This window comes from Adiantum capillus-veneris, chromosome 10 (assembly GCF_014529385.1).
Source record: "Adiantum capillus-veneris isolate H3 chromosome 10, ASM1452938v2, whole genome shotgun sequence".
NCBI lineage: Eukaryota > Viridiplantae > Streptophyta > Polypodiopsida > Polypodiales > Pteridaceae > Adiantum > Adiantum capillus-veneris.
In genome coordinates, this window is record NC_140940.1 from 73,466,082 (window position 1) to 73,477,211 (window position 11,130).

At 39.2% G+C, this 11,130-nt stretch overlaps 1 protein-coding gene across 1 annotated transcript; it reads right to left on the reverse strand.

The window, feature by feature from the left end:
* Positions 1–1,103: 1,103 nt before the first annotated feature.
* Positions 1,104–2,423, reverse strand: LOC147449064 (uncharacterized). The gene has a single exon (XM_086521508.1). The coding sequence runs from the start codon at positions 2,421–2,423 to the stop codon at positions 1,104–1,106; it is 1,320 nt and encodes a 439-aa protein (XP_086377634.1).
* Positions 2,424–11,130: the final 8,707 nt, after the last annotated feature.

An 11,130-nucleotide genomic window follows, 5' to 3' on the forward strand; every position in this document is an offset into this window, starting at 1 on the left:
TCACCTTGTCTTGCAAGTGAGAAATCTCCTAATTGATGCATGAGCTCCAACCTTTCCACTTCGGATAGAACTTCTCGTGGTATTCATTAACACTAAGGTTGGTGGACCCCGGCTACATTATGCTTCCAATCATGACTCTACACATGGGGGGCTATGTGCATCTATGCATGCAAAGTCATTATAGGTGAGCTCTTTGCTTGCTCCGAATTATTAGGCTTGCCATTCCCATCATCCTTGTGTAGGCCTTGTTGTGATGCCATTCAAGGTCAGTGATGGTCTTGAGGGTAGGCATACTCTTAAGAGTTTGGTATACATTGTAGAGAACATACGGACTACCATTATGGTACTTGCACTTCCCTCTACAGGAGTGTAACCACCTTGTACAGAGGACAAAGGGCAAGGATATCAAAATAGACACAAAAGGTAGTCCCAACTTGAACAAAAAGGCGAATCACTTCACAAAACCCCTCTTTGCCCAGTCAGACAACATTCTCTCTCTCACACACACAATTAAATAGCCACATAGCAAGTAGTTGCTCCAGCAGCAACGAAGGCTCGGAAAAAGGTAATTTCACTTTATCCAAATCAAAATATGACCGTCTCAAATTTTAGGAAGAAGTTTTAGAGATCTCCAATTTGAGGATTTTTATCTGAAAAGTGTCAATTCTCATAAAGGGATGAAAAGGATCAAAATCCGGCTCCATAAAGTTGTTTTGGGAAAATTATCAAAATACCCCTCTAATTTGTGGACATTTCCAAACAACCCCTCAAATTGCCAAAATAGCCTTGTTTCTATTTTGGTTGGATTCTTCAAGATTTTCTAATCTATATTCCTTTTTACTTGGTGAGCCAAAGGCTCTTTTTCTAGTATCTGAACGCAGAAGCCACCATGTGGCATTAGATTTTATTTTTTAAAATATAAAATCGCTGCTATGAACGCAAAAGGCTCTAACTAAAAAAGACTCCACGTGAAAAGCTACTTGCAATGAACAAACCTGTAGACAAAGCTCGAAGATGCTTGGAACCTGCGAAGTCCAGATCGAGCTGCTTTTGAGAGTAATTGAGCACACCACTGCACTGAGCCCATGTCTCAAAAAGCCCCTTCATTGTGGATAAGAATTAATCATGTATGTCACAAATCGAATGAGCTCACCCTCACACCTTTCTTTATCAATGAAAGATGGACTTCCCATGCAAAATCTAACACAAAGATTGCCAAGCTTATCTTTTGCAAACTGGCCTCTATCTTTAATGTCATTTGGATAATTCCTTGGAGAGAACAACTTCGCAGCATTAAATAGTGCATTGTCAAAAAATCGCTCGCTTACTTTGGCCAACAAATCATTTACAAATTGTCTACCCAATTCAATACTTGCCTCTAATGTTCCAGCATTAGAACTTGCAGGCAAGCTTTCAAAGCGCAACTTATGAACACCGATTACATTTTCATTTTCATCTTTGAATGTAAGCTCATCCGCAACAACATTTTTCAAAAACAATTTCAAGCATTTGGAACCATCTCCAAATTTATGGCCCAAGTACATCACAGAGAGAGTAGTGAGTGTTGCATCAATCTCACGCCCAATAGACGTAATATCTACATGCTCTTTTTGAAACATTAAGTTCAACATATTTACTTGCTCAAGCAAATCTGCAAGAAAATGCATCAAAAATTGTACTTGAAAGGATGTTGCCTTTTCATACATTTTTGGATACTTAGACTTCCAATCGGCAAGTAAAACTGGCATGATTTTTATTAGGCGCATCATCACTTTTCCACGTGACAACCATCTAACTCCATGCATTTGCAAAATTTGATAATGTTTCATATGAAACACGTCATATAGTTCGCAAATCCCTTCTCTACGTAGAGTAGAATGGCCAATCCACTCTCTAACCTTATTTGCAAATTTGTCTACATGCACGAATTCAACAAAGTTTTCACAAGCATCCTTGACGGCAAGATTCTCTCTATGTGCAATGCAATGCACGCCAATGATATGAGGCACCACTTGCCGTAATTTTGCCACTACACCCTCTCGTATACCCACCATGGAGCTTGCTCCATCGGATGCAAAGCCAACAAGTTTCTTAACATCTAATTTCATATCCACAAAGAGTTGCATAATGCCATCATACATAGTTTTGGCTTTTCCATCCCTAACATGTACCAATGGCACAAAGCGTGTCATAGCAACACCATATCCACCATTGGTAAGATACATGATATAGATGATGAGATATTTCTCATAATGACGGTTTGTACTCTCATCTATCATGATTGAGAAAAAAGGACTCTTGCATATGTGTGCCCGCAAAGTTTGCCATGAAACTTCATACATTGCTTTCAGAAACTCTTTTGCGGCATTTGCATTTGTGTACGAGGAATACTCATTTGTCAAAGGCATCTGAGGAGTCCCCATAAACACATGGAACTTACATTCTCTCTCAAAGGATTCAATGGAAGCATCATGCACTACTATGTGCACAAAACCTGTAATACGCTAATGATGCGATTCTTCTCGACATCGACCATTAGCTCTACATGCTTCTCTATGATCCTTTCCAGCATCTTGGACAACATAGCAAGTTTCTTGAGTGCATTTTGATGAGGGTCAGAATTCTCATGATCACGCAATGCCCCATTTTAAATGTTGATGGCACCAATACTAGCAAAACGACCTTTCTCTTTAGCTTCAACACATGTAGTACATTTCACGCGCTGTATGCCATCACTATCAATAATGGAATAAGCCCATGGATGGCTAATGCTCCACGAAGAAAGAAAAGTGTGCTTGTATGCATCTTTCCTCTTCTTCTTATCTTCCGACTCACTCGGAAGCTCAATGGGGTCTACATTCAAATTGACTTGCAAGGCAACTTGGGATGTGTCACCCTCCCTTCCCCTCTTTGTCAAATTGAAGGCTTGGCTCGATGACAATTGCTTAGATGCATTATTGCTCGACTTGGGAGCCATTTTGGACCGTTAAAAAGATCCAAAACTCAATAAGGTAAAATAGAAAAAAGTTTATTTTTAAAGATTTAGTTAAACGTGCACAACTTTAGTAAGAATTAAGTGCTAGTTAAATCTTTAGAGGTACCATGTTTTTATGGACAAGGCTTATGTAAAAAACTTAAAAGTCGGAAGCAAAGCTATTCACTACTCACACAACACGAAGAGATGAAAATACACTTAAAAAGTTTGGTCTACCTGTCTTTTTTTTGGTCGTTGATGTCGGACAATAGATCTCGAGATTGTGAAAGTAATGCCTCCAATAACGCGAAAGGCAAGAAAACCGAATCCTAATGCAAAGAAAAAAATAAATTATTGAGCTCTTTATGCAAACTCTAATGCTAACAAGTTGATTTTTTTTTCTTAAATCACACTAAAAGTAATACCCACCACTGAGTAAATACAACAGATGTTAGTCTATGTGACTGTAGTTTGGAATTTGAATTTTGGAGTATTAGCTCAACAATAAAAGGGCTCGTGCCGCTCCGATGAATAATCTACAAAGCAACATGTTCCATTTCCAAATTCCGATCAAGGGGCTTAAAAAATCAAACTTAACTTTTCAAAGTGTATCAAAGGGTTTTTTTTTTTTAAATTTGAAATGGGCAACCTGCAGATGAGGCTCGGAGGTGTGAGGGCAGCTGCACAGGGCTGGAGAAAGTTGTGAGCACAGAGCTGACGCAGGGCTGAGGGGAGGCTCTTGGAGAGCGCAGGGCTGAGCCGCTGAGGGGAGGCTCTTGAGTCTTGAAAATTGGCCGCCCTGCAAAATCGCGATTCGCAACCTGCACAGTGCAGATGAAGGAGCCAAGTCGCCAACTGTCCGAGCGTGAGCGCAGACTACAGTTGCACAAGGCTGAGCGGAGGCTCTTGGAGAAAGCTGTGAGGTCAGAGGCAGTGTGAACCTGAAAGTCGAGCGAGGAGCAAGAGACCCGCCATGCTCAGTTTTCCATTAGCGCTAGCTGCGCAGCTGAGCCTTGAGGCACTGTGAGGCTTGAGCAACTCAGTTTCAGCACTCACTGAAGTTTGAGCCTTCAGACTTCAATGAGGCTTCAATCAAAATTCAAATCAATCCATTGTCAAGGCCTTTCTTGCCTAGACCCCGGTCCCTTAAATTTTAATGAACTCCAGAGTCCAAACTTCAAAGTCCTGACTCCTGGGACCTGGACTTCAGACTCAGAGTTTAGACTCTCGTGCTACTGTATATGCATACAATTATGTATATATATAAATATATATTATATACATTTGTATATTATTAGTCCTTGAAGGGCAATTTGCCATGCTACCCTTCATTTGACGGCAGCCTTCACGCACGAAGGGAGATCTCAACAAGGCGAGAAGTGAAGTTCAACTTCACAAAGGCGTGCCATGTGTCAGTGGCAAGATAATGTAAGTGATGGAATGACCAGACCAATAGCAATAGTTTGTCCCGCACGAGGATTCCTTTACGCTTGAGTTGACCCAAATGTGATCCAATGTTGAGTGATTTATTGTTGTTGGTTCTTTGATTATCTGTCTGAATCCATGTAGTGTCATGTAATGTTGCAGAGAGATAAAGCAACCATTGTTACTGCTTGCATCTATGTTGAAATCTCCTGCGATAATGGTTTTTGTGGCCATATCTAATGCACACAAAGTTTTCTCTAGTGCTTCGTAAAGGGACGACAATTTCGACAAAGGATGTCTGTACAATGAAATAATGTTTAATTTCTTGTTGCTCACAGTAGACATGTTTGACAAAACAATTTCAATCCCGTCTGATATTGTTTTATGTGTGTCGACAAAGTGAGACTTACCTTTGTGCAGTATAAGAACACCTGTTGGTCCTTCAGAAGATATACAATCAAATCCGGAAAATGCGTCTCTTGATTTTTCTGTGTGCGTTTCTTGGATGCACAGAATGTCTGATGACATAAGGCTATTGTCTTTCATAATGTCGGAGTAATGTGTAGATAAGGACACTGTGTTTATGGATTGAATGACAATATTGTTTCCTGCAAAGTCTGTCAAGTTTTTGTTTAGAGTTTTCCATGTTGCTTCTTGCTTCTCGCGTTCTATTTCTTGTAGCACTATCTTATCTATTTTTATTTGCTTTGGATCAATTCTGGAGAGGAGAAACAGATTTTGGGGATTTTTTAATCGTGACAACGCTGTATATATCAATCCATGGTTTTTCATTCTTGAAGGATCAAAGACCAATGTGTGAAGTGTCAATCCTTGAGATCTATGAATAGTTCGAGAAGATGCATGTTGGACAGGATATTGTGTTCTTGATACGACATTCAACATATTTTTTCCGACTTGAAACTCTCTTGTGATTTTTCTTATGGGAGTCCATTTTCTCGATATAGGTTCTGTAAAGAGGTGCTGGTTTTCAAATCTTGTGCGTTGACCTACTTTGACGTTGTAAAATTCAATCCAAATTATTTTTTCGTTTGTCGATGTCTGTGAATGGCTCTTGTAAAGTCCATCAACTCCATTTACAAGCCCATCTGTAATGTTCAAGTTTTCGGCGCCTAGTTCCACGACTAAGTTTGGCTTCAAATGTAGGGTTTTTTGCAAGCCTCCGCATTGCTTCGAATATTCTGGAATCTTTATATATTTCTGACAACTTTTGGATTTTGTATTGGTAGCTTCAAATATATCCAGTATTCCTGGTGTAATTTCGAATATGTGCTTGTTGTACGCGTTTTTGCTTTTATTATCGTAAAATAAATAAGAATAGTTATTCAATGGAGGTGGATCATGGCAGTAAGAATCATTCAGGTGTTTGATATCTTCTTCTGTGTGCTGACTTTGACGCATTCGATTTAAAATTTCAATGAATCTTGCATTTTCTTGTCGCATTAGCTGTGTCAGTTCGTAACGTTTGATGTGCGAGTGCCAAAATGAAACTAGCAATGTGTCGAATATGTTTTTGTGGTACGAGAAGATCCAGTTGTCTCAAACAGGACTTGCTTGACAAAGATCTCCACAAAGGATAACATCCATGCTTGCAAATGGTTTATCATGTATTCTTTTTATAGCGCGAACTCGTGCATCAGCTTGTTGGAAAAGACTTCGTCCAACAAGGGAGATCTCATCGATAACCAGCAATTGTAAATTCGCATACTGTGAAGATAGTTCGTCTAATTTTTTTGCGCTCAACGAGGTTTGGTCGCTCGCAATTAGTGGAAGACGGAGAGCTGAATGTATCGTGGTTCCACCGATATTGAATGCTGCTTTTCCAGTGTACGCCATCGACAAAATTTTAGTAGGTTCAATGTTTGTAGGCAATTTAAAATTATAATGTCATAGTAAGCCTTGAACCAATAGCAGCAGCAAAAATGTTTTACCAGTTCCAACACCTCCAGTAAGAAACAGGTGTATTGGTTTGTCTGGATTTGTTCGTTTTTTCAACATGATATCATCGAACAGAAGACGTTGTTGGGTATTCAACATCCGTAAGCCTTCGTGAAATTGTTTATTTGAAATTGCAATTAGCTTTGTTATTGCGAGTTTTTTATTGTTGGCAGTGTTTAAGTCTGGAAGATTCGAAGCAATGTTATCGTGCATGTTTTCATGTGAAGAACCAAAGGAACGTGATGTCGATGTTGTTGCAGCTTGCAAGATACTATTTTCATTTACAATGTCTTTGTTGAATTTTTTATCGTTGTAAGACACAAGATCTAGATGACGTTTATATGTATCTTCCCATGTCTCAGAGCAATGAAGATGCTGGTTCTCATCATTGTACCAAGGTAAATATAACAGGCATTGTTCTCGGTAAAAGTTACCAGGATCTTTATGTTTGTCGTATCGGACATAACGAATGATTCGGTTTTCTCTCAATGGAACAATTTTACGTCCACAATGCATGTAGCATGAGCAAAATTCTGCCAAGCAAATATTGTGTAAGTGCGTTGGTCTTTTGCTATATTTATCAACGATGTTTTCGAAAAATATGTCTCTGATGTCTGGATCTAATTGTTTGAGTGTTTCTTTTCTTTTCAAAATGAGTGAACGTTGGTCCGGAGGATTTGTGTTGACGAAAATAAATTCTCTAGTAGAACTATGTAAAGGTGAAGATAAAACAATATAAGCAGCTTGTTGTGCACTTAGTTGTTGCATATTCAGGATTCTATTTCCAATGCATCGTAGGCTTTTGACAGTGTTGGCATTATTGGCGATACAAATATCGATCTCAACTTTAATAGCTGTTATTAATGTGTTGTCCATTTTTGTTATGTATGATGAGCAGTATGCAGCAGCTTCGTATGCGTTTACTATGTATTGGATGTCTGTATTTGCATTCCATAATTCTGAAATTTTTGGATTGAAATTGTTTGTGGAAATGTCTTCTGTTGTTCGTCTCATCAGCATAGTCAGTGTCATAATTTTTGATCGAATTGCCAATATGTAATCATCAAAAGAAAGATCTAATTTTTCTAGCCAATCTTTAAAATCAGTTGGAAATTCTTCGGCTTTGGTTGTTTCGAGGAATTCTTTGATTTTCTTAAGATTTCTTTTGTGTTGTTTAATATTATTTTCTTCTTCTTGCAATGGTCTAAGTATACAGGTACACGACATCAGGTATCGAGGAAAATCAAAGCGACATCTCTTTCCTTTTTTCAAGCAAGTTTTTCGATGTGAGTGTTGTTGAACGTCTCTTAAATCTTCCCGAAGAAGGTTCTTGTCAGTACTAATGCATTTATCAATGAATGTCGTCACGCTAGTTTCTTCTGTCTCAATTAGCTAGGGTGCATTTTCAATCCATATTAAACCATGATCGTGTTGACTACCACGACTTTGGAATTCAGTCACGAAAAAGTAATCTTTTACTTTTGCTCCTAGAATGTTGTTGTCTTTGTTAAGTAGTTTTTTCAAGCTTCGAAATTTGTGCAAGTAATATCTGGAACATGTTATTGGGTCCGATCGTATGAGTCGTCTAATGTAAGAATTTTCTGTTTCATTGTTATCTTTGGTTATAGGAGTGAGTTTTTTCAAACAGTTGATTAGTTCTTTCCAGCGTCTCTCTGCAGCCGAGAAAGTGACAAAGAAGGTAGGAGGACCTAGTTGTCTTATCATAGCGAAGATATTTTTCTTGATTTTTTGTTTATAATCCGGAGAAGTTCTCAAAGATTCATAGTCTCTGTAACCTTCTTTGATCAAATAATTATGTCGACATTTGTGTCATGCAACACATCTCGCGCGTAAAGAACAGTCCCTTCGAGCTTGACCTTTCTTAGACGAACCCATATAGATGAAATAATTTGTTGAGTCATTATTTTCACTGCTTTAAAGAATAAGTTTTCTATATCCAATGCAAATCGCCTTTCACCGTGAAGCAATTCCCATTTTGCAATTTTATGGTAATTTTTAAGTGCTAGATCGTGATATTTGCGCGGTTCGCCGAACAATATTCTTGAAAAACCTAATTCTTCGCCGAATATATCTTTTAATAAACCAAGTGGATGATTTCCTTCACAAGGTGCAACGTGTAGGATCTTATCGTTGTAGTCAATGATTTGTTGTGTCGACGTGAACTGATGAATGAGAATCTCGTGATAATTTTCATCATCTTCATTGTTGTCATTGCACATTGCAAGATCAATAGAATGTGTCTTTTGCAAAAGGGTTATATGTCGCAACCAATCCTCGTTTAAACTTATACTCTCTTCTGTGTAAAGATGAGAATACAGAAGCTCTTTCAGCGCTTCAAGAGTGAGCAGTGGACGTACTGATCCACTCAAATAACAATGGTTGTATTCTAGTTTTCTCTTTAAACCTATAAGAATTGGATTTCCTCATCGATGAATCGTGGCAAGCTTCTTTGTGTTTCGGTAACATTGGCCAGTGTATCGTGTATTTCCTTTAAATATATTTCTGCAGGTGCATCATTGGAAGGTAGTCTCTTTCTCGAGCATGGTTCGTTTTCCCGAGGAGGAATATTTTGATGGGATTTCCTCAGCGTTTTATTTTTGTTGTTATCGATGTTTCTGTACGAACCGTGTTGGTTTCTTGACACAAGTACTCTTTGGCAAGACATTTGTTGCTATCATTAGGATACAAAATCAACAGTCTGTGAAGTTTTGAAACCTCCAAAGGTGTCCAAATTTCAAATCTTTTCGACTCTGATGCAGGTTTGTGCATAGGAAACACGTATAAAGTTCCGTCAATATCTCTAATCAGTATTCGGTGTTTTGTACCAACATTGCTGCATGCACCGACAATGAACCTCTTTCACTTCTTGCGCTGTTCGCTCTGTAAAGTCACCTCGATGCACATGTGGTTAGCTTCACAGAAAAGCTCGATCAGCTGAATAGTTAATGCCAATGAATTGCGAGAGGTTTTTAATAACCTGTAGACTCTATCGTAAGTTGTCTCGTTCACGTCAATGTTATTTCCCAAGAGAGTGTTAATCACATTTGTCGATGTGGTTTGTAATTCCATTTGGAACAAGGTATAAACAGCTAAGTTTGTTAGAAGATCTGTTGGTGAGAGTGTTGTTTCTGTAATGTATTGAAAAACAGTGAATATATCAACATCTAAACCGTATGCTTGCAAGAAATATTCATCGACACCAAGATTTTTTAAATTGTCAACAGTGAAAGCATCCATTCTTCGAGTGAACTAAATGGGCACAGAGAGAGAGAGAGAGAGAGAGAGAGAGAGAGAGAGAGAGAGAGAGAGAGAGAGAAATTCAAAACAGGGAAGCTCTTTCGACAACAATGTGATTGGCAGAAGGAGGGCAACAGAGAGGAAAACCAAAGAAGTTTTTTTTTCCAGGTTCTTTGGAAGGGGGGAGAGAGAGAGAGAGAGAGAGAGAGGTCACTAGAATAACAGAGTTTTGTGTACACCGTTGCTGCGAGAGAAATAGATAGCAGGAGCAAGGAAGGGGACGAGAGAGAGAGAGAGAGAGAGAGAGAGAGAGAGAGAGAGAGAGAGAGAGAGAGAGAGAGAGAGAGAGAGAGAAACAAGAGTACAGGAGGAACTGTTGGAAACAATAGAGGTATATGGAAAACAGTAGATTCAACACAGAGAGAGAGAGCGTTGTGTGTGCGCGCAAGGAGGATGGATAGAACAGGGGGAGGGGCGGCGGACGAGAGATTAATCCAGCTAATAAAATACGAGTTTCTTATCCGACTGTAGCTAGGAAAAAGGATAGCGAGAGAAAGATGCGGACAACCGAAAATACTGGAGCTCTATGTGCAATACTGAAACTGACAAACACAAGAAAGGGCGTCTTCACGGACAATATTGGAACAAAAAGAGAGAGGGGGAGAGAGAGAGAGAGAGAGAGAGAGAGCGAGAGAGAGAGAGAGAGAGAGAGAGAGAGAGAGAGAGAGAGAGAGAGAGAGAGAGAGAGAGAGAGAGAGAGAGAGAGAGAGAGAGAGAGAGAATGTTGGAGGGAACGGAACCCTTTATACAACCATATTTTAGAGAGAGAGAGAGAGAGAGAGAGAGAGAGAGAGCAGCACGAGAAGGAAACCCTTAAAATCTTAAAACGCAGTTGCAAGTGTTTTTACAGATGTTTTTTTTCGCAAGGTTTTTTTTACAAGGCTGCTTTGATGCATCGAGACAACTTTACACAAACCAAGAAAACCAGGTCATGATTCTTCAGAACCTTTGCTAGTATTATTTACGTACAATGGTAGACCCCTGCTATGCTTCGAAGACCTTTTCCTCGAGCAAGAAGCGGTTAGAATTTCCACAAGACTGATTTTGAATGTGCCAATGCGTGTTGTCGATGCCAAGATCTGTCTTGCAACCAATGGATTTTTACTGAAACTGACAAACACAAGCAAGGATGTCTTTATGGACAATATTCATAGAGAGAGAGAGAGAGAGAGAGAGAGAGAGAGAGAGAGAGAGAGAGGAAGAGAGGGAGAGAGAGAAACAGATAGAGAGAGAGAGAGAGAGAGAGAGAAATGCAAGAAGGAAACCCTTAAGACCTTATAACGCAGTTGCGAGTGTTTTTACAGAGGGTTTTTATTACAAGGGTTTTTTTTACAAGGCTGTTTTGATGCATTGAAGACCACCTCACACAAACCCAGAAAACCAGCTCATGACTCTTCAAGAGCTTTACTAGTGTTATTTATATACAATGGTAGACCCCTGCTGTGCTTCTAAGACCT

Bases quoted from the DNA above. Each gene is read 5' to 3' on its own strand.
- LOC147449064 (XM_086521508.1), bottom strand. From the start codon at position 2,423: ATGGGGACTCCTCAGATGCCTTTGACAAATGAGTATTCCTCGTACACA.